The sequence below is a fragment of the Colias croceus genome, chromosome 4, assembly GCF_905220415.1.
Source record: "Colias croceus chromosome 4, ilColCroc2.1".
Taxonomy (NCBI): domain Eukaryota; kingdom Metazoa; phylum Arthropoda; class Insecta; order Lepidoptera; family Pieridae; genus Colias; species Colias croceus.
The window spans coordinates 9,804,883-9,827,770 of record NC_059540.1 but is presented as its reverse complement, the minus strand read 5'-3'; the positions used below and the strand labels follow the sequence as shown (position 1 = coordinate 9,827,770).

General features: G+C 34.6%; 3 protein-coding genes across 3 annotated transcripts; 2 read left to right on the top strand and 1 right to left on the bottom strand.

Annotated features, from left to right (window-relative positions):
- Window positions 1-11,117: 11,117 nt before the first annotated feature.
- On the top strand, window positions 11,118-14,261 carry LOC123691012. Its single transcript, XM_045635187.1, has one exon. The coding sequence runs from the start codon at window positions 11,118-11,120 to the stop codon at window positions 14,259-14,261; it is 3,144 nt and encodes a 1,047-aa protein (XP_045491143.1).
- A 979-nt stretch (window positions 14,262-15,240) lies between these two features.
- On the top strand, window positions 15,241-15,846 carry LOC123691198. The gene has a single exon (XM_045635483.1). The coding sequence runs from the start codon at window positions 15,321-15,323 to the stop codon at window positions 15,741-15,743; it is 423 nt and encodes a 140-aa protein (XP_045491439.1). The 5' UTR covers window positions 15,241-15,320; the 3' UTR covers window positions 15,744-15,846.
- Window positions 15,847-19,379: 3,533 nt separating this feature from the next.
- On the bottom strand, window positions 19,380-20,884 carry LOC123691135 (mitochondrial translation release factor in rescue). The gene is made up of 3 exons (XM_045635376.1): window positions 20,600-20,884; window positions 19,903-20,147; window positions 19,380-19,633 (listed from the first exon to the last, which is right to left on the bottom strand). The coding sequence occupies exons 2-3, from the start codon at window positions 20,105-20,107 to the stop codon at window positions 19,410-19,412; spliced, it is 429 nt and encodes a 142-aa protein (XP_045491332.1). The 5' UTR covers window positions 20,108-20,147; window positions 20,600-20,884; the 3' UTR covers window positions 19,380-19,409.
- Window positions 20,885-22,888: the final 2,004 nt, after the last annotated feature.

Sequence of the window (22,888 nt, the reverse complement as noted above, 5' to 3'; positions counted from 1 at the left end):
ATCGTGACGATTTACCAGATACAATAAGAAACATAATTTCGTCGAAAATTACAAGACACTCGTAGCTCTGTACAAAGTGAACTGGACTTAGAACAGTTATTAGGAACTGTGGTAGGAAGATCGATCCTGACAGGGGTCATATTATCAGAAATATATTACTATATTTTTTTTCTTAATTACTTAAATTTTCCAATCATTATGAAGTTTGCCTGTTGCAAAGCTACAACAGAAGGCAGCGCTGGGATTTTATCTTGCCCTCATTGTAAACGAAATTATCATATTGCATGTTTGTTCCCAACTGACAAAAAGAAACAATTGACAAGCGAATTAAAAAAATAGGTTTTGCCCTGAATGTTCCACTCATCAGTCAAGATCTCTGAATACTGAAAATACCCCAGTACGCTCATGCGCTCAATTGTTACAACGAAGTCCTGATAACATTACAACACGTAGAGGTGGCACATCTTTTAAATCCCCTATCGCTGTGAATAATAATGCATTATCAGCTGACTCTATTCGAGAGATTATATCCGAATAGATGGAAAAGCTGCGGCGCTCACTGGAATCATCAATTATGAATAGGATTTCGTAAGATTTAAATTGTATAAAGCAAGAAATTATTAGTTTAAAAGACAGTATCACATTTATAAACAGCAGATATGATGCTTTCAGCAAAACTATTTCAACGCTTGAAAAAATTAATAATTCTAATTCGTAATTCTGCACTAAGCCCTGTGAGGAGCATGAACGCTCTTAACTAAAAACTAAAATAATTCAAAAACACCGGAGTTTTTAAAACAACGCCCTCTAGATGTAATAATTGAAAATCGATAGTTTGCTGTTTCCATAGTTCTAAAATTGGTCACTAGTGGTGCTTTTAAAGCTGCAAATTAAATAATAAGCTCAAATCAGAGCGCCATCTAGTAATAGTCTGAAATTACGGGGTACGATCTCTAGTATGACCATTATCAGTCCTTTTAGGTATTATCAACACCACATGATGACCATTATTCGAAAATTACTTTCTCATGTGATTGGTATTAAAGTAGTAGAAGATGTCACACCTAACAAGAGTTTATCTTCAACCCCGGAGAATTTACGATAGGTACAATATGCTCCGTGTCTGTAATATTTCCCAGGCGAAAATCTCCTTGTATTTTCCACTAATCCCTAAAGCCGGTATCTACAGAACAAAGGGAAACGCTTAACAAATGGAATACATTATTTCTCGAATAAATAAATTACACAGAATTGTAATCAGAAAGTTCCTAGTTACTACTAATATGATACTAGTTACTACCTACGGTGATTCGTGGTTCTTGCGGTTGATTGTTAAACAAATAAATTACTATCACAGATTTAGCATAATAGTAAGCATTTACTTTACATTCATTCATCAATCACTCATTTTGAACATAGGTACATATTACGCTGAGCTACCTATTGCCCCTGCGACAGGTACCTACGTGAGTAATCGTAACAATATTGCCCCGACTGCAGGAATGTAAATAGCCCACATATGTCACGAAAGACTATTCGAACCAATAATTAATGTTCTTTTCTGAGAGATATTCCAATTAATTTTACACAGGTATCTTTTTCATAACAACAGATAGATAGGTACACAGACTCTAGTATAAAACATGAAAATCACAGTATCTATGTTCCACAATTTAAATTAAATGTCTTCCATAAACATTGTAGACTAATTCAATTAGCGCTTCTCCAACATCATACATAAATAAAACAAATTACCACAGCATTAAGAAATATAGCACAAATAGAGCTATGTAGGTACGTAATCTATACATATTATAATAAATCTGTAGAAGGGTCAATTCTGTACATTGAAAATATTGAAAAAATAAATAGCAGGGGGTGTTACTGGATCGATACCAAGCCCAAATATGTGATTAAAAAAATTTTTGTCTGTCTGTCTGTCTGTCTGTCTGTATGTGAAGGCATCACGTGAAAACTAACGGTTCGATTTCGATGAAACTTGGTATAATTATACCTTATAATCCTGGGCATAAAATAGGATACTTTTTATCCCGGAAAAATGCGTAGAAAAAAAATAAATCTTAATTTTTCTTAATTGTTCCGCGCGGACGGAGTCGCGGGTGGAAGCTAGTGATAAATAAAAAATAATATACCTAATAGTGTTCTTCATTTTTATACGTATAATAAAAGTAATGTCTACAACGATTGTTTACTGACTACATTTTGAATTGTTTTACTGACTATAAAGCATAATCCTGCATATGTGAAGATACTCACTGAATCGGCAATCCTAAAAACCTCCTCTACACGAGCCCTTGTAGCATTTTGACGCACAAAAAAATATTAGCAGATGGGCGACCAATGTCGGCAAAATGCTGGCACTAAGTACCTGTTATTATTCCGATCTACATAATAATATGAGAAACTACATATCAATTTCGTAAGTTTGTATGCTTATTTCTTATTCAATTCCATAATTGTTGTACATTTGCTTTATTTCCATTGCAAGTCGTATACAAAACCTACTTTACTTGAGTCAGTCAGTAAAATAGCATTCAGAGAGATTAAAGAGAGGTTTCCATTTCGTCGCCAATATAAAGTTTTATTTTCAATTTATAAATTCCCTTTGAAAACGAATCAGATTTCAGAATGTAAAGTATGAATTACTCATTTAGTGTTTGAACAAGTTTTTGCTCATCACGTATTCACACAAATCCATTTTAGTAAATTGCACTTAAATCCCGAATAATCCTCTCAATTTAACATAAATTCACGGTTCACGGAATAATTTAGTTACATACGATTCATTCTTCATTATGATAATAATTATCTCATTCATATTTATTGAATGTCGGAGTTAAAATTGGGTTAATTTTGATAAAAAAGAAATAACTTATTAATTTATGAGAGCTTTAAAAATCACAATAATTTTAGACAGATCGTTATGAGAATAAAGCATATTCGCTCTGAATCTGCTACAAAACATACTACTGCTACATATTTTTAAATAGTAGGTAGAAAGCTGACGCATTGTTATAATACATTTTTGTCGAATTTATATCTGCATTCTAGAAATTTAAACAACAATTTTCCATATACGTGAACCTCATATCACCCGTTTTGAGACTTGAGAGTCTATACTGTACGTAATACGAATATTTTCGCCCAGTTATTTTCCCACTTCCACTATTCTCTTTGTGAATAACTCATCAATGAAAGCCTCGATTCACGTACACGTAAAAAGATCTATTGAGATAAGCACATAAATACCTATAGAGCGTATAAGTCGCATATTTTACTCTACATACTCTATATCTACTTTATAATTTATTCATATATTTTTTCCACGAAATAAATCAGATTTCTATGGAATAAATTTCACAATACTGGGATTAAATAACTACACACGAACTACACTATAACGTATTTTACTCCACTACCCTCATAGTGGACATTGTGAGGTAGGCTTATGTTCAGTATTAGGTACCTATATGGAACGTTCTATTGTTAAAACCACGCGAAGAAATGGTTTTCGATTTGCACAAGATAGTAAAAGCGTACAAATCCGAATCGTAGCATTCCTATTTCATGGATGTTCGATGCAATCTATGTTTCGCTCAACCGTCTACCTGTGTGTACCCAACTGAAACGTGTTTATAGGTTGACTAGCTTTCTGCCCGCGGCTTCGCCCGCTTTCTCTATAATCTAATGTATTATACACCAAAACGTTCCGCGAAAATCACTCTATCTATTAAAAAAAACCGCATCGAAATCCGTTGCGTAGTTTTAAAGATTTAAGCATAGGTACGTCATAGGGATATAGGGATGGAAAAAGCTGTTGTTTTATACTATGTAGTCATACTATATACCTATAGAAACTCGCTCATAGACACTGGTACAAACTACAATAAATTGTGTATAGCAAAGTACCTACTGGTTCATATAATGAAAATAATAATAGTTTAAAAAAACTAAAAAACACGCTTTTTATAGAAAACCGAACTAAAAAATAGAAAACTTTATCAAATTAGTGTATTGTCATCGGTCCTCAATAAATCTACAAAGTTTGAACGAAATCTGGTCGTTTAAAGTGGGTCAAAATCGCGCCCATAGAAGTCGGTTACAAACATACAAACATACAGGTGAAGCTAATATAAAGCGTGTAATGATATACGAAAAAGTATTTCGTATAAAAAAGCTTTGACATTTTTCTATAAAGCCCTCATTTCTTTGCCTCGTATGAATACTAATAAGAGCGCACACGAACTATGATATTCCGTTCACAAAACCTGCTGACTCGGTAAATGGGGACACGGACTGCAAATGGCTTATACAGCTTTGTTTTATTAATACGCAGCCAGCCATAACATCTGTAAGCTTACTTTACGAGCAAGCGAGTCGCGGCTTACCGCTACTGCAAATTATATTGTAGAATTTGCTAGAACCTAGAACCGAACACGAACAAATTAAATATTTTGTAGGTGACACAAAGATTCCAAACACATTTCCTATATTGAATTTATTAAATTTTTACAATCTAAATCTCCTTTCCTTTCACCAGAAAGTTTCGGCGTATTAGCGAATAATCTATACCATCTAAGTATAATAAATATTATAACAACTACAAATACATATAAATCTGAAGAGTTTGTTTAAATTTCTAGAATATCAAGAACTACTGGACCGATTTTAAAATTTTTCAGTTGAATATCCACGTCACACGTGATCCCTGAATAAAACGGGCTAAAGAATCATCAAAATCGGTTCACCGATTCGAAAGTTCTGAAGTGAAACTTCCCTTTTTTGAAGCCGATTGAAAATGTGAAATAAGAAGAGAAGATAAGCATTTTGTTATTAAATATATAATTAATAATTTTTACTTCAAATAAATATTAAATGTTAAATCAAGCTGTCAAGTTATAGTTTATTGGCGAGGTTCTCATAAAAGCCTCCCGAAGGGCTTGTTGAATGGAGACTGTGACCTTTCGCTGAATGAAATTTTAAGGGAATATTTTCCGTGAAGCAAAAATAACGTATTATTTATGAGAATAGAATATTTAGCGAGACCAAATACATAATATTTCCAAGAGTATCACTATTCACATACATATTATATCCAAGCGCGCACAGTTATTAGTGTGTAGAGGCTGATGGTCCGGAACAAAAAACCTACATAACAACTAAACCTTCAAAGATTTCAGAGTAATCGAAAACCTTTTAATAAACGTCAAAGTGACTCCCATAGTCTCATAAAATTCAAGTACTCCGACTACAAAAGCATCGAAGTCTCGTTAAAAACAAACAAACGCCTATTTCTAGGGATTTTCCATTACATTTAACTTTATGACGCCCATCTCTGAATTTTGCGTTTATTCCAATGGTTTATTCGTTTGTAGATTTGTTTATTTATTGAGATTACAGGGCTTTATCTATGGAGGACTTTCCTTTGATTCCTTGATTTTTGTAATAGTTAATTCTAAGTTGAATATATAATATTGTCCAAACCTAATAGTTTATTTTTTATTATTGTTTTGATTAATGCTTTACATTTTTATCATGATATTTGTTTCTCTCAACAATTTTCATATTCTGAGGTGAACGTTGCCAGGTGAAGGTAATTCATTACACAACAATTGAAAAGATTATGTTTTAAGTAAAAAAAAACTGATATAATAAGTATTGGAAATGGTAGGTACCTACCTCTAAATATTTTTTCCTTTTAGTAAAGTAGGCCGCAGCCGAGACCTTTGGGTCACATAATTCTTCCTATATCAAAACAGAAGCAATCAAATCCCAGGATAATAAAGAGTTCCGAAGTTATAACTTCGCCATAAGTTTATTAAAATGAAGATAAAATAAGCCCATAGCCATTATCTTTACCAAGAAACTCAAAACAGGTAACTTCATAACTTGTAAACAATTCCTGAAATGTTTTAATAACTAAGAAGCCATGTTTAACCAACTGTTAGATAGGTATTAAAATTACGCCGACGGAATCTTTTGGTGATTAATAATAACCTATCATGAAGGGTTACTTAATTAAACTTTTAAAAACATTCCTGCATGCAATAAGAAACTTTTATGAAATTATGAATATTATTAATTTATTATTTACTGAATTAACTCTATTTATTCATCAAATACCTACATTGTTTATGTTTTAATGATGTAGCCCCGAGCGCGCGTGGTCACAATAGACCACAATATAAAAAGGATCATATCTACATATAAAATAAAAGCCTTTTTTTTTTCCAAAACTTTTCTCATTTCATCTGAAATACAATACAAGGAAATAAACAGATTTCCGATGATTTGATGAGCCTAAGGAAAATAATTGAATGAATTACCTAACAACGGATTTTCAGAGGAATTATTAATTAGATATTAGGTACTTAGAAATGAAACTCACACTTGTGTCCTGGTGTTACTTTAGATACGATAGAATTTTATTCTTTTTCTTACGGAGAGATTGCGCTATTAACAATATTTATAACCGTTTCAGTTTAATCCAAAATAGGCCCTTGCAAAAAGCTTAAAAGCTTAGTTATTCTTGTCCAGCATTTCCATTATGGAGTTGGAATGACAGTTCCTACTTTATATACCATATTGTATACCCATGTATACCTAAACGTTAAACTTTGGACAAAAAAATTCTTGTAAATATTATACTTAACCTTAATTTTTCTCTCCTGTGTCATCGTTCAGATAATTAAATATTTACATTTTACAAGATACGCCAAATTAAAGCCTCCTTTTGATTAGCATTACGCCGCGCCGCGGCCGCGTACCGGGAATATAATTATGGCACTTTCTTGATAATTTATCGAAGTTATGGACATTAGGGAGGCGTGTGCTGTCTCTCGTCATTCGCGAAATTTATTTGCGTGATGTTGATAATGCTTATTATTGTGGACTTTTGACTTTTTAATTGTTTTTGTTTAATACCATCTGCGATGTTTTAATGTGTTTTCTTTTTCTTTCTTTTTTTACGGTTTTTATTCAGGTAAATAAGTTACGGTGATTAGAAATCAGTAATCACCATGTCATTTGGGTCGTAATAGAAAACAACGAAATCATAGTATGTATGAACATAACCTCCCGTTAGAATTTTTCTTTAGATATAAAAGTAATTTCTAACGCGGATATAAAAATATAATATGCAGTATCTAATAAAACAAATTTTACGCTACGGCAATTTTAATAAACGAATACGACTTATTAAACATTCCTCACAAATAAAATTCAAACACAACTCAAGCAAAATCACTGATCCGTTGACGATTACGTCCATGAACTTATGAAATGTAGAACAATAGAGAACTGTAGGTATATTTTGCTTGAAAAGCAAAGATATGAGCTATTGTTTGATTTTATTATTTTCTTTAATTTAATATATGAAAGTGACCTTTTCGATTGCGATTTTACTCTCCATTAGAAAATATATTAGGTAGGTACCTATTTTTTCAAGAGAAGAAATTCTTCGCACTCTTCAAATCACAGATATCTAGGTACTACTAAAATTTATTTGAAACTAGCGGTCCGCCCCGGCTTCGCCCGTGGTACATATTCACGTTTTCTCTACATAAGAACCATCCTCGTACTTCAAGGAATATAATAAAAAAAGAATAATCGAAATCGGTTCAGCCGTTCTCGAGTTATGGAATTACAACGAAAAGTGGCATTGATTTTTATATATTAGATGTGTATTTAATTAGTTACCTATTAATAAGTTTTTTTTTTTCGTTTATCATGACAATAAGACTAAACTATTCGAAATAAATTCATTTATTTAATAAATTATTTAAATAGAATCACAAGAACATCTACTAAAAACCCAAGGCTAATTTGAAAATTCTGTAACATTTACACAATACCTCTTACCTATCTTAATATTTGAATCATTAATCTTCAAGCTAAGATAATATTATAAGAGACATACCAATTATTCAGAGAGAAAATTAAAACTTTTCAATTTCCCCGAAGACCTTTTCTCTCGGTAATGAATTGTTTTGTGGTTAGTGAAAATTCTCAAATAAATTTACGAAGGTATTGTTTTTGATTACAAGAAAAACATGATAGCTATGAAAAAAAATGTACAGGCTATATAATATAAGAGTGGAATAAAATTACAACGTGCGATAAATATATTTTACATTTTATTCTAATTATGATTTATGGCCCTTTCCCAACGAATTTTAAGCCTTTACACGTACCTACATAAATGTTTTTGGTAAGTAGGTAAAGGTATTAAGGTACATGGAAAATGTGTTTTTAAAAGCTTCTGTGACATTTGACGAGATTTACAACGTTGCTTTCACATAATTTTTTTGTACGATTTCCTTCAATTCAGTAGGATTTTTTGGAATTGTAGTTCAGGATACATCGCCCATTTTTGCAAGTGAATACTATCAAGCTGATTTTCTTTTTGTAGCTTTATTTTGATGTGACACCGAATAATTTCGTGTACGAAACTCTCGATTGTGGTAGCTAACAGAGATAACAAGGATAAAATTTTTTGATTTGATGGTTCTCAAATATTTATTACGCAATTTGTAGGACAATATGTCTGTTGAATTATATAAACATTAACTAAGTGAAAACAAAAAAATCAGCTTGTTAGTAATCATTTATGATGACCTCGTTATCGATACACTTTGGAAAGGGGGACTCTTTGAACCAACCATAGATTTTGTAGGACAAATATTTTTTCGAATAATTTAGGTAATTATCTTGAGATTGAACCAAAAAAAAAATTCAGTTAGTAATAAATATTTGAGAACCATCAAATCAAAAATTTTTATCCTTGTTATCTCTGTTAGCTACCACAATCGAGACTTTCGTACACGAAATTATTCGATGTCTCATCAAAATAAAGCTACAAACGAAAAATTAGCTTGATAGTAGTCACTTGCAAAAATGGGCGATGTATCCTGAACTATTGTACTTGTGACGTCTATATTGTTTTTACTACATAAGCCACTTAAACCTACAAGAGCTGCCTGAAAAAAGCGCTATGGGCGCTTTTCTCTGATCCGAATTTTCAAAAACCATTCCAAGACGTCAAAATATAGGGAGAGGGATAATGACAAACCACTAAAAGGACGTAGTTTTAATGCAGATATTAATTATTATAAACCAATTAAATACCTACCCATATTTGAATACCCAACTTCCCAACTTCTTCACAACAAAATAGCTCCAAATCGACCTATAGGATGACGGTGAGATGTAGACCTGTCAATCAGAAATGATGAACCAAAACGTTCAGCCAACCTGAAAATGGAACATATAGAACGAGCGTTTAAATCGTTCCCGAAAAGCTCTACGGAAACGTATTTCAAAACGTAGCGTAGAGCGGGACAAAGAGCATCCAATATTTAGGTCAAGGATGGCACAATGTCGGCCACTTTACAGTCATTGTGGCTCGCGTTACGCAAGCTGTGCCATGATTAATTTGTTATTAACTGTCTCGTCTCGCTTAGAAACCGACTCCTCTATTTGCTCAAGTACAGACTCCGTAAAATATGCGCTTTGTGCGAAATAACAATCTCGTCTCGCCAGAACAATGAATAGAAAATGAAATATTTCATTGTGTGTAGGTTATACTCTAGAATATACAGATTATACCTACTTCGTTATCGTCGTGACTCACACGTTTTAATTTTTTCACCAGCGATGTAATTTCTCTATGTATTTAGTAGCAAATTCTTAACTGCTTTAAAACAGGGAAATAGTATGATAACAACAATTTATTCGCCACTATACCGACATCCGTAGAAGGGATCACTAAAAATGGTTTATGGTTTACGGTGTAGGTACGATCCGGATTTCGCAAATTTGCCGAGAATAAGAACAATAATAACCAGCCCCTGACCCCATCTATGCCCAGAATGACTGGATAAATATATAATATTCAAATAGACAAAATAATATATAATAGTGTAGCCCTTTCATTTCATGTCTACATTGAGTGTGTTATAAAATAAGGAAGTAAGTCAGATCCCCTCATCAACTTGAAAAGAGCTGATGATCTTCAAACGGCTGAACTTATTTTCATAAAAGATGGCTAAGAAAAATCGGGATGAAATGCCACAGGCAGACTATGATATACTTAGGTACGAAAATCTAAAACATGTGGATGTGGTATTTACCTAAAAAAGGCATAAAAATAGACTTCACTATTTCATTTGTGATTTCATTACTATATTAACCCTCAATTTTAGTACCTCTTTGGTACTCAGAGACATCATTAGAATAAAAGCTTCTAGCGATTTTACAGTCTGTCTACGCCTGTTAATTTATAATAGCAATCGCGCACCCACCATCATAGATTATCATTTTCATTTTTATTATTTATTGTTCGGGTAGAATGTGTTTTTTTACACTTATCTAAAAATACTTGCTACAAAGGTGTGTCGGTCTCAAAAAATAAATTGTTTTTAAAAGGAATATTGAGTTTCCCTAAAGAAATTCCAGTTCCCAAGCCTAAAGCGGGAACAATTTGGCGACCGTGACAGGACGAAAATACGGATAAGTTATCTACACACCTACGCAATCTTTTTGGGACTGATTCCTGCCGAAAGGGATACCTAACCTGCTCGTCTGAACAACGCCACATCTAAAGTGTCGTGCCGGAGTGCAGCTCAAAATTCATACAAAGTTAAGTGCAAATCCTTAATTCCTTCCGTTCCTAACCATAAAACAATTTAAATTATAGCAATTGATTTATTACCTAACCTATTCTCACATCCTCACGCCATATTCCCTTACGTAAATCGTAATTAATTTGTTCAAAATTGAATTCATTTTTTGTTTACAACAATCTCGTATATTAACGCCCCTTCTCGCTTATAAACTCGACTTCGCCGAATAATTTCAGGAGCCGTCTTCTCAGGCGACTAAATATCGCTCACGATCCTCTGCGCAGCAGCTGCGTGTGAGCAGCAGCCCGGCTACCAGCGGCAGGTTCCACCAGGCGAGGAGCGTGAGATAAGCATTTTATTTCTTCCATAACTTTATCAGATTTGTTGACGTGCATTTAAATTATTAATTAATCGAAAATAATTACATAATTTGAAAATAATTACATATTTAACTTAATTACATTATTTTACAAAATGTCTACGGAATCTAATCAAAGGTTATTAAGAGATTCATATTCAAAAAGGGCTGCTATTAAAGGCCAAATTACAAAATTTAAAAATTATTTGGACAGAATTAGCGAGTCCACTTCAATGGATGAAGTATTAATGGCTGAATTTAAATTGAAACTTAGCAAATTTGAAGCATTGTCAACAAAGTTTGATGAGTTGCAGACTGAGATTGAGGTTCTTAATTCTGAAAATATAGATTCTGAGATTGATGAAAGAGACGACATTGAAAACGATTTCGTCCAAAATATTGCTTCTGCTAAGATAATGATTAAACAATATGATAACTTATTTAATGACAACGAAAATCGTAGGAAATCGATGGGCAATGAAGACTCTTTCCATCAAGATTCAAATATTAGATTACCACGAATCGAGATCTCAAAGTTTAATGGTTCATATTTCCGTTGGCTAGAGTTCCGCGACACATTTTCAAATTTGGTTCATAAAAACAAAAATATTACTGATATACATAAATTTCATTATTTACTTTCTTACCTTGAGGGTGATGCGGCACGGATTGTCTCTAATCTCGAAGTGTCAACAGCAAACTACCAGGCAGCCTGGACGCTACTTTGCGACAGGTATAATAACAAAAGACTTCTTGTTGATCATCACTTAGATTCTTTACTTAATATTCAATCTTTAACTCGTGAGTCAGACAAGTCACTACGTTTTTTAGTCGATCATGTTACAAAAAATCTTCGCGCCCTGTCTAGCCTGGGTCAGCCTACTGACTATTGGGATGTACTTATAATATTTATTTTATCATCTAAATTGGACAAATGTACTCTTGTTAAGTGGGAAGAGTATCGAAATACTATTGATGACATTCCAACTTTGCAACAATTTCAAAGATTTTTAATCAACCGTGCAGATGTGTTAGAATCTTTAAATCGTAATAAGGTTGGCACTTATAATGAATCACAAAATAATTCCAAATTACAATTCACGCCACGTCTCTCACAACTAAATTCACAAAAAAATAATCAATCTGATAAAAAGAAAATTACTAATTCATTTTCTACATCTAATCAAAATCAATTAAATGTTTATCTTTGCATAATTTGTAACGGAAATCACAGAATTTATGACTGTCCTACATTTAAGTCTAAAAACATTCAAGATAGGCTGTCGTATGTAAATAAATATAAATTATGTCGAAATTGCCTCAGACAAGGGCACCCTGTCAGTGACTGCCGCATGGGTTCATGTCGACAATGCCAGCAAAAACACAACACTCTCCTCCATAGTTCTAATGATGACGTCACTGCCAACTTAAGCACAGATGAGCAAGTTGAACCAAACGAATCTGTAGCAGCCTTTTCTAGACAAATGTCCAATCATGTTCTCCTATCTACAGCATTGATAGAAGTTTTTAACCCTATTAATAAGCAGGTAGAAAAGGTTCGCGCTCTCTTGGATTGTGGCAGCCAGTCTTCATTTATCACTAAATCCCTGCAACGGAGAATGTCACTAAGAACTTGCCCATTGCAGGCAATAAATGTCATTGGGATTGGCAATAATTCTTCTAATACAGTGTACGAAAGCTGTCTCACTCAAATAAAATCTCTAAATAGCAACTACAGCGTTACTCTTTCATGTCTTGTTCTCAACGAATTGACGGGCCGCTTACCTAAGACCCCAGTTGATATTCAAGCTCTCAAAATACCTAATTCTCTTACTTTGGCGGACCCTGAGTTCTACAAGCCAGCTCCGATTGAAGTTTTAATTGGAGCAGACATCGTCTGGGACATTCTAAACAGCGAACAGTTTTCTTTAGGTCCTAATAATCCTAAATTGCAAAATTCTAAATTCGGCTGGATAATAGCTGGCCCAATCAACAATTATTTTAGTAAAGAAACTATTCATTGCAATCATGCCAGAATTGCAAACCCCACTTCTGACGAAATTCACAAAATGCTCACAAAATTCTGGGAGCTTGAAGAGCTACCCCAAAAAACTGTTCGAAGTCAAAATGACATAGCATGCGAAAAACACTCTCTAAATACCACCACTCGCTTAGAAAGCGGCAGATTCTGTGTGAAGTTACCCCTAAAGGACTCACCTGACTGCCTCGGCGATTCATACTCTCAAGCTAAAAAACGATTCCTAAATCTTGAGAAAAGATTTAGACGAAATAAAGAACTAAAATCAAAATACGTTGAATTCATTCGTGAATACGCTGATATGGGCCATCTATCTGAATCACCTACTCTTATTCCAAATCCATCATATTTTTTGTGTCACCATGCTGTCATAAAGGAGAATAGTGAATCTACCAAACTCCGAGTAGTGTTCGATGGCTCAGCCCCCACAACCTCTGGCTTCTCTGTCAATGACATCCTCATGGTAGGCCCAAATATTCAAGACTCTCTTTTCTTCATTTTAGTGAGAGCTCGGCAACATAAATTCATTTTGACAGGTGACATCGCCAAAATGTACCGTCAGGTTCAAATTGAGAGTTCAGATCAAAACTTGCAGCTCATATTATGGAGAGAAGATGAGTCTCAGCCTATCAAAACTCTGCGACTGAGTACTGTCACTTACGGTACCGCAAGTGCCAGTTACTTGAGCACGAGATGTCTTTGGCAGGTTGGAGAGGAATGTGGAGTCGAAATGATCAAAAATATCATTCAGCACTACTTTTATGTCGATGATCTAATCACCGGCTGTGATGATGAAGATCAACTTAAATACCTTCAAAATTCAGTTTCAAACGCTCTAAATTCAGCTTGTTTTCCTCTTCGAAAGTATAAAAATAATTCAAAAAACTTGTTTCAAAATTTACACGAAATTAATACAGAACATTTGACAATCAGTGAGTCGTCGAGCACTCTCGGACTTTGTTGGGATCCATCGAAGGATGCTTTTAATTTTCCTATCAAAATTCCACTTCATAGTGACAAAATCACAAAGAGACTTATCCTCTCCAGTTCATTTCGAATCTTCGATCCCTTAGGTTTTTTGAGCCCGTGCATTATTCAACCAAAGATTTTGCTCCAAAAATTGTGGCTCAAGGGTGTTGAGTGGGATAAACCTGTGTTGAAGAAGACTTACCTGAAGTCAAGGTTCATACAGCCGTCGAATCTGAAATTAATTTTGATTTAAAAAAATATTCCAAATTTACAAAACTTCAAAGAACTTTTAGTTACATTTTACAATTTTTACACAACTCTAAAAAAACAAAATAAAATTAATAAACTTACCGGCATTTTATCAATTGACGAATTAAATAATTCTTTTAATTTTATTTGCATGCTGTCCCAAAAACAATCTTTTACTTCTGAATTTAATAAGTTGTCAAATAGTAAACCTTTAAGCCCAAAGTCAAATATTTTATCGTTATCTCCATTTTTTGATCATCAGGCGAATCTTATAAGAGTCGGTGGCAGGCTCAGTTCATCTGAATATAAATTTGAAAAGAAGCATCCCATTCTTCTAAATTCAACGCATCATGTGACGAAGCTTCTATTTGAACGCGAACACGTTCGATCTCTGCATGCAGGACTGCAACTTCTGTTGTCGATTATCCGCGAGTCTGTTTGGCCTGTCAATGGCAGAAAACTAGCTAGGCGCGTAGTCAAAAACTGCGTTAGCTGCACACGTCTTCGTGGTCAGACCTATAATCCAAAAAATGGCTGACTTACCTGCAAATCGCGTCAACGTTGACTTTCCCTTCAAGTCTGTTGGAGTGGACTATGCGGGCCCTTTCTTCGTTCTAAATCGTAAAGGACGCGGTGCTAGAGTAGTTAAGTGCTACTTATGTCTGTTTGTGTGTTTGCGCTTCAAATGCATTCACTTAGAGGTCGTATCTGATTTGACAAAAGACGCTTATATTATGACACTTCGCAGATTTGTGGCACGCCGTGGAAGGCCAACCGAAATATTTTCCGACAACGGTAAAAATTTTGTTGCTGCCGCGAAAGAATTAAATAGTTTTCTAAAGGCTAATCAAGAACCTCTGTCTGAGTTTGCTGCTCAGGAGGGAATAAAATTTTCTTTTATCCCCGCTTACGCTCCTCACTTTGGTGGAATATGGGAGGCCGGGGTTAAGTCCGCTAAACATCATATAAAGCGAGGTTGGGCAATACCCATCTTACGTTTGAAGAGCTTTCGACATTGTTTGCTCAAGTTGAGGCTATTCTCAATAGCCGTCCTCTATGTCCCATGTCATCTTCCCCGAATGACTTCCTATCCTTGTCCCCAGGGCACTTTTTAATTGGAAGACCATTGAATGCACTACCGGCTCCTTCATTGGATAACGCTAAAGAGAGCTCCCTGGATAGATATGGCAGACTTGAACAAATCCGCCAACACTTCTGGAAGAGATGGCAGAAGGAGTATATCTCAGAAATGCAACTTCGAACCAAATGGAAGGTTGACAAATCAAAAATAAACATTGGAGACCTCGTACTGCTTCAAGAGGATAATTCTCCACCACTTTGTTGGCGCATGGGTCGTATTGTTCGATTATTCCATGGAACTGACGGCGTTTGTCGAGTTGCGGACGTCGAAACTACAAGAGGCTGCGTTCGAAGACCCTTGGTTCGACTATGTCCTCTGCCCACTTCTGAAGACCTTCAAGCTTGAAAATCTACGCTTTTCACCGGGGGGAGGATTATGTCTACGCCTGTTAATTTATAATAGCAATCGCGCACCCACCATCATAGATTATCATTTTCATTTTTATTATTTATTGTTCGGGTAGAATGTGTTTTTTTACACTTATCTAAAAATACTTGCTACAAAGGTGTGTCGGTCTCAAAAAATAAATTGTTTTTAAAAGGAATATTGAGTTTCCCTAAAGAAATTCCAGTTCCCAAGCCTAAAGCGGGAACACAGTCTATTAACTTTTTAGTGCATACAACATATTTTATTGGTCAATAAATTGTATGAAATGCCGAACACCGTAGATCAAATATTTTATTTTATTTTATACCGCAATTTGAATGAATGATTATCATATTTTGAGACAACAATTTTTAACCCTACGTGCGTTCGTACGTGCGTGCGTACGTTTCAACAGCAGACTGTGTAGGTATGCTAAAGATCGACGGATACCTAGTTTTTGCATTAGGATTAGGATAGAAAATTGTCGATATTTTTTGTACTATATTACTATATTACAATATATTCAATAAAGAAAAATTTAATGTAATTTAGCGTGTACATTTATCTTCTCATTAATTCTTCACAGTACATTTGAATCAATCCTTCCAATTCCTGAAATAGTTACGAATTCTCGAATTTAGAAAAACCCAGTGGCGGTTAATAAATCCGCCACGTCGAGAGCCAAAATCAAGATAGTAACTAGGTACCTACAATTTACATCAAAGAAGTTTGCCTTTGATAGTCTATAATAATTATAATATTTTGGTTAGTGCCAGTCATAGAGTAATATTAAGGTACATGGGTAAGGTATCGGGTAGTGCCAGTAATCTATACAATGTCGCCCATGCGCATGTGACCGCCCTTAATATTCTGAATATTCACTTATAATACCTACCACAAGAGCTTCAAAATTATCGGGTATTTTCCGATAGGTTCGTTGCAAACAAATGAAGGAGTCAAGTTTTTAGTCAAGGTTAAAAAATCACGAGCGCGAAGCGCGAGTGATTTTTCCTGAAAAACTTGACGACTTTATTTGTTTGCAGGGAACCTTGAGGGAAATGCCAGATAATTTTGAAGCTCGTGTGGTATTCGGGGGATTATTTTTCCGTCCCAAATGTCGGCCAATATAATTTCACAATTGAATTCAACCTGTCAGTTTGACGTCAACGACCAGAGAAAATTTTCAAAAAATTATCAGTATAATACCATGTAGGTTGTACCACGTGACGTCGAATGGTGCAATTCTATTGGCCGATATTTGGGTCGGAAAAATAATCATGAAGAAATATCGAAAATAAATGTCAAAAGAACTCATAATAGAGCAGGCTCCAAGGAGATGTTCGTTTGCAAAAATAGCGGACCTAAATCTGACTTCTGATATATATTGTATAGATCCCAGACATCCTATAGACAGATGTTGCCAACCAGTTTTGTGGTCCCCCTCCCTCCACCCCGGTAAATAAATATGGCATACAAAGAAAAACATAAAAAACTAGCGGTCCGCCCCGGCTTCGCCCGTGGTACATGTTTACGTTTTCTCTACATAAGAACCATCCTCGTACTTCAAGGAATATAATAAAAAAAGAATTATCGAAATCGGTTCAGCCGTTCTCGAGTTATGGAATTACAACGAAAAGTGGCATTGATTTTTATATATTAGATTCCAAAACATGCCGTGTGGGGTATCAAATGAAAGAGCTTATTGAGTAGATCACGAATATATAGCATACTATAACATTTCTTACACCTTCTCTAAGATTTTTTATAAAATTTACGAAAATGCTCCATTTATGAGTAAACTTTAAACCACTATAGATTGAAAACTCATGAATATATTTTTAAATTATTATTTTAAATAATTAACAATAGTCCATTGTTCCAACAAAATCCAAATCGACCCATAAACTTCGGAGATGTGTCAAAAAAAAGAAAGCAAGTCTACTGTGAAGTCTACAAACTCTACTTGAAAAATTAATAATTGAATAACAAAAAAAAATTATAGATAGACCCTCCCTTTTGAATTTTGTTTTCGATATTCTTTCATGAATGTTCAGAATATTACCACAGTATAGGTAAATATTATTTTATTACGGGCGGTCACATGCGCATGGGCGACATTGTATGTTTAAAAATGAAAGCCGTTTTCCTTGGTCACGGCATCACGCGTGACCGGGTGGATCGATATCGATAATTCTTTTTTTATTATATTCCTTGAAGTACGAGAATGGTTCTTAACTTCTTATGTAGAGAAAACGTAAATATTTACCACGGACAAAGCCGGGGCGGACCGCTAGTGATAACTAAAAAGATGAAACTGAAAACTGGAAGTGAAAAGCATAACAGAAAATGTAAAAGTAAAACCTTATATATACAAAAGATATGTATGAACTATTAGGCATGATCAATCTGCAATCTGATCAAGATGCACACATTTAAATTCAACTTATCTATACTAATATCACAGTATACATAAGTGCTGATTTACACAGGGTCAGTAACTGACTACAAATTCCAGGCAAATCAGTGCTGACCCGAAAAAAACCCTGTGTAAACAGATTTGAAGTCAGTACAGAGGCTTGAACTCAGCGCTGAGTTGAATATTCGGACACGAATATTTTAAAGTCAGTTGGCGCCCCCCGCCACCCGCGCACCCCTGCGTCAGCCAAATAAACCCCGTGTAAACGGACAAGTCAGTGCGTGGTTAGTCACTGCCGCTGCGTTGTAGAGTGACCACGTTTTTTTAGCTTGCGATAAAAATGACCCGTAAGCGAAGACGAAACCTTAATATTAGTGCAATTATATGGCAAAAACGAGTACCTTTGGGATATTAAATCCCTAAATCCATTTTCTTACCCATTGTCGTTTATTTTTAGTTATCTCATTTTCTACAATTTCTATTAACTTATTCAACACCAAAATTGAAACTTTTTTAATTAAAAAAAAAAAACAAATAATGAAATCGTCGTTTCAGTTGTTTTCGTGAATTCATTTTCCCACTGACTTCACAAACGTGTGGTCACCGTGAGAAACGCACCACTACTACTTACTTCATGTAAACAGTTAAAGTCAGTCGCGGCGCCGAAATTGGCGCCGCGACTGACTTGTCTACTGACCCTGTGTAAATCAGCACTAATAGTAGCTAAACGCTAATATTATAAAGCTGAAGAGTTTGTTTGTATGAATGCTTAATCTTGGGAACTACTGCTCTGATTTGAAAAATTCTTTCGATGTTAGATAGCCCATTTATCGAGAAAGGCTATAGGCTATATTATATCATCACGCTAAAACCAACAGGAGCGTAGCTACGAGGGTAAAACCGCGGGTCGCAGCTAGTTTTGAGATTTTATCCAAAAAGATATCTAGTACTTTTATTTACTTATAGGATAGTATTTACAAGTTAATATTTTTATCAAAAAAAATAAAATATATTTTTCCCATGTGTAAACTACTAATCACTATATTTACCAGAGCCCAAAAAAAGCCTGAGAAATTACTACAGCAGTATTTGATTTATTTCATAATTTTTTAAGCCTGACATGTAGCGAAGCAACATATTATATTTCGCTCTTTTTAGTTTTAGAATCTCTTTTTTCCAAATATTGAATAAAACATACATTATGATTCAGTCTAAATTTATTATCTAGTTTACTCCAGTAAGCCTTCACGTTTCTTCCACTCTTCCTTCATTTTAGCCCTTTTTTTCCTTTTATATTCACCCTTTTTATATTTATTCTCTTCAATTCGCTTTTTCTGTGCATTTATACTGTCCTCCCCATTCATAATTTCATCCAACTTATCTACGAGCATTTGCCTTGCTAATTTTCTGTTATCATCTTGGCATCGGCTATTATGGCATTTCACTACTAATCCTAAAAAAGGTGGATTATTAAAAAATGTCCTAAAAATAAAGTGTTACTTCCTAAAATGGAACATATAAATATATTGTTTATCCAATTATTGAATCATTATTTCTGGGAAATAAATAATCTTCTGTGGGTAATATGTTCAAGTTTCATTTTACAGAATAAGAAATAGAAATCTATATACTATCTTTTAATTTACTAATACAAGATGCAACTAAGTAAAATTATTGTAAATGCATGCATAATTTCTTCAATGTAGAAAAATAATCACTAACCTGAAGGAACATGTGTTAACACAACACAGTTGGCATTTTTATTCACAGCTGACCCACCAGGGCCTCCCCCTCGCACAAATTGTTCTGACAAATCATTTTCATTAATTTTAGGCACTTTAGAATAATCTATGGTGTGTTTTAAAGCTACTGGTATTGACAGTTGTGTTCGTCTATTGACATTTATAAATAGTCTTGTTAGAAACATCTTACACAATTGCACCTTTTAATAATAACGCCTCTCCTTTCTGAAATGAGAAATTATAAAATATTATGTACTTACACATAACAATTACATATACCTAGTTCACATAGAGTTATTATATTATGTAACTTCTTTGTTGTGTTGTAACTATGTTTAATTGCAAATAAATGATTTGATTTCAATTAAATAAGTTCATAAATGCATTGTCTTATTTATTTTATAAAAGTTGATTGATAATGAAAGTGTTCGGTCAGACTAAAGTTGGTGGAAATCATTATTCAAAATATTTGTGTTCTGATAGCAATTTAATTTGAGAGGCTGCATATCTATAGGGTCTTTATTAAAAAGCGGCATTTAATCAGCTGCCTGAATGATATACAGCCATTTAATTCAAAAGCAAAAGATTTTTATTACAATGTTTGGCCTGCCACTTGCCTGCAATGTTTTCCACAGTTTTTTTTATATATAATGTAGGAGTTTATAATAAATTCTTACCTTATAAGCGAATATAATATCTTCAGGGTTACTTAAACTCTTATTTTTTTTGAACTCTTGGCTTATGCGCTGTTTGTAATAATTTATATCCGTTAAAGTTAAGGATTTGGAATAAACCATTAAACGTTTATAAAGTTTTAAAACTTCCACTCTCGTTACAGACATATTATAGACTTATGTTTTATTATATTATCATTAATCATTTATTGTGAATGTAAAATTTTGTCCGAAATTATTATTTTTTTCATAACCTATGTTTTTTTTTTGCATCGGCTATCAAGAAATATACTGTCATTGTGTCATTGTCAGTGTCAACTGTCAAATTACAAACGTTTATGATGTGGTTTATTTAAGCCTGTCCCAGACAGACGCGGCCTGCGGTGGCGATCTGCTGTTGCCTTCTTGCTTGACCGTGATAACAACACACTACCGCGGCCGCGGTGGCGGTCATTCTAACCTACGGCGGCACATTAGCTCTCGAGTCTCACCTGCAAGTGGACGTTAGTAATGGCCAATCGTACGAAGTTTTATTGCTTTTATTGCCCATATTTTGTTTTTAATTCTGTTGTTTTTTTAGTCTTTATGTGATGTATTTGACCGCCTCCTTGGTACAGTAGTTGACGCATGAGCGTAGCACCGAGGGGTCCTGGGTTCGATTCCCGGTGGAGACGAAGAAAAAAAAATGTCTCGGTCTGGTAGGACACAGAAGGCTGATCACCTACAATCGATCAGTGAAACAGATGTATAATGCATCTGCCCTGTCTGAAGTCCCATGTCCCCAAGTGGGGTAAGCACTTGGGGACATGGGACTTCACTTTTTTATGTGATGTATCATACAAAACTGGGTAATTTTGCACTGTTTGAATAAATAACTCAGTGTTTATAGGCATAATTTCACGCGGTACACGCGGCCTGTTGTAAATATTTACAACTGATCGCGGCCTCATGTCCGCGCGCTCATTCACACAGAAGCGGTGGCGGAGGGGGCGGGGCTTGCGGCCGCGGTAAGCCGCGTTGTGACCGCGTCCAGGCCGCGTGTGTCTATGTCGTTCCTAGAACTTTCAAGTCATCCAACTGATCGCCACCGCCACCGCCACCGCAGGCCGCGTCTGTCTGGGACACGCTTTATGACGTAGCTGTGTCTGTAGCACAGAGTCTGTAGCGATCTTATAAGGTAGCGATACAATATTATGCCATGGTTATTAATGCCCTTATTACACCTTATAATATTAGATGGACTAATTTAGAAAACTATTTCAGGTGATCAGAAACTTCCAATTCCTACATGACCATATAATTTAGTGACTAAATTTAGGAAGTGCAATAAAGGTATTATTGGGGCCTGTTATTATACAAAATATACAGGGTGTAATCGTTAAATGTGCACAGGCGATTATTTCGTACCTATCTATTGCAGATATAAAAAAACTTCAAACTGATATCGAAACATTGAGATAATATTACTACGTATGGAGAAGACACCACGAACAAAATCTGTGCGCCATTTTTTTGCTCTAACTAAGTTTATATAATTATTATCTAGTTAGGTACTTACCAATGAAAGTTATTCCTTTGCACTTTTCCGTATTATTTGTATTATTTGTGCAATATCGTAAAACACGCGAAGGCATATTTGATGCGTTTCACTTTAAAACAAAAAAAAAAATGAGCGTGCAGTTAAGCCATATGGCTTATGGTGAGCGGAACAAAAGTGATGTAGGCGGAGTCGTCTCCATATGTATATCTCAATGTATCGAAAGCCCTTTACCTAATGAGTAAAACGACGATAACAACTTTTAAAAAATACAACGGGAAATTTCAAAAAAAGTTACATTAAACATACATTGAATTTTCCATACATTTTCTGTTCAAAGCAAATGTTCGAAGTGACGTTCTCGTTTTGGAATACCATTGTATTTCACATCGAGCACTATTTACAGTTTCTAAATGATTTTTTATTAAAATTTGCGAAGTAATTTAAGCACGAATTCAAAAAAAGAATCAAAATTTTTCATATTGCATGTTTAGGATAGTCATATCTCATACTAAATGTATGGGAGTGTTTGGTGTAAAATTTTTGGATATTTCCCGTTTTATTTTTGAAAAGATATTATTGTCATTTTAATCATTAGGTAAAGGGCTTTCAATATCAGTTTAAAGTTTTTTGATATCTGCAATAGTTACGGAATAATCGCCTGTGCACTCTTAATGCCCCCTCCACACTACTCGCGAAGTTGAACGAAGTTAGACGAATAGAATAATGTAGAGAGGCACTTCGACTTACTTCGT

Coding starts and splice junctions, on each gene's coding strand:
- LOC123691135 (XM_045635376.1), bottom strand. CDS start 20,107: ATGTTTCTAACAAGACTATTTATAAATGTCAATAGACGAACACAACTG. Junction 19,634..19,902: donor GTTAACACATGTTCCTTCAG/GTTAGTGATTAT, acceptor CACCTTTTTTAG/GATTAGTAGTGAAATGCCAT.
- LOC123691012 (XM_045635187.1), top strand. CDS start 11,118: ATGTCTACGGAATCTAATCAAAGGTTATTAAGAGATTCATATTCAAAA.
- LOC123691198 (XM_045635483.1), top strand. CDS start 15,321: ATGTCATCTTCCCCGAATGACTTCCTATCCTTGTCCCCAGGGCACTTT.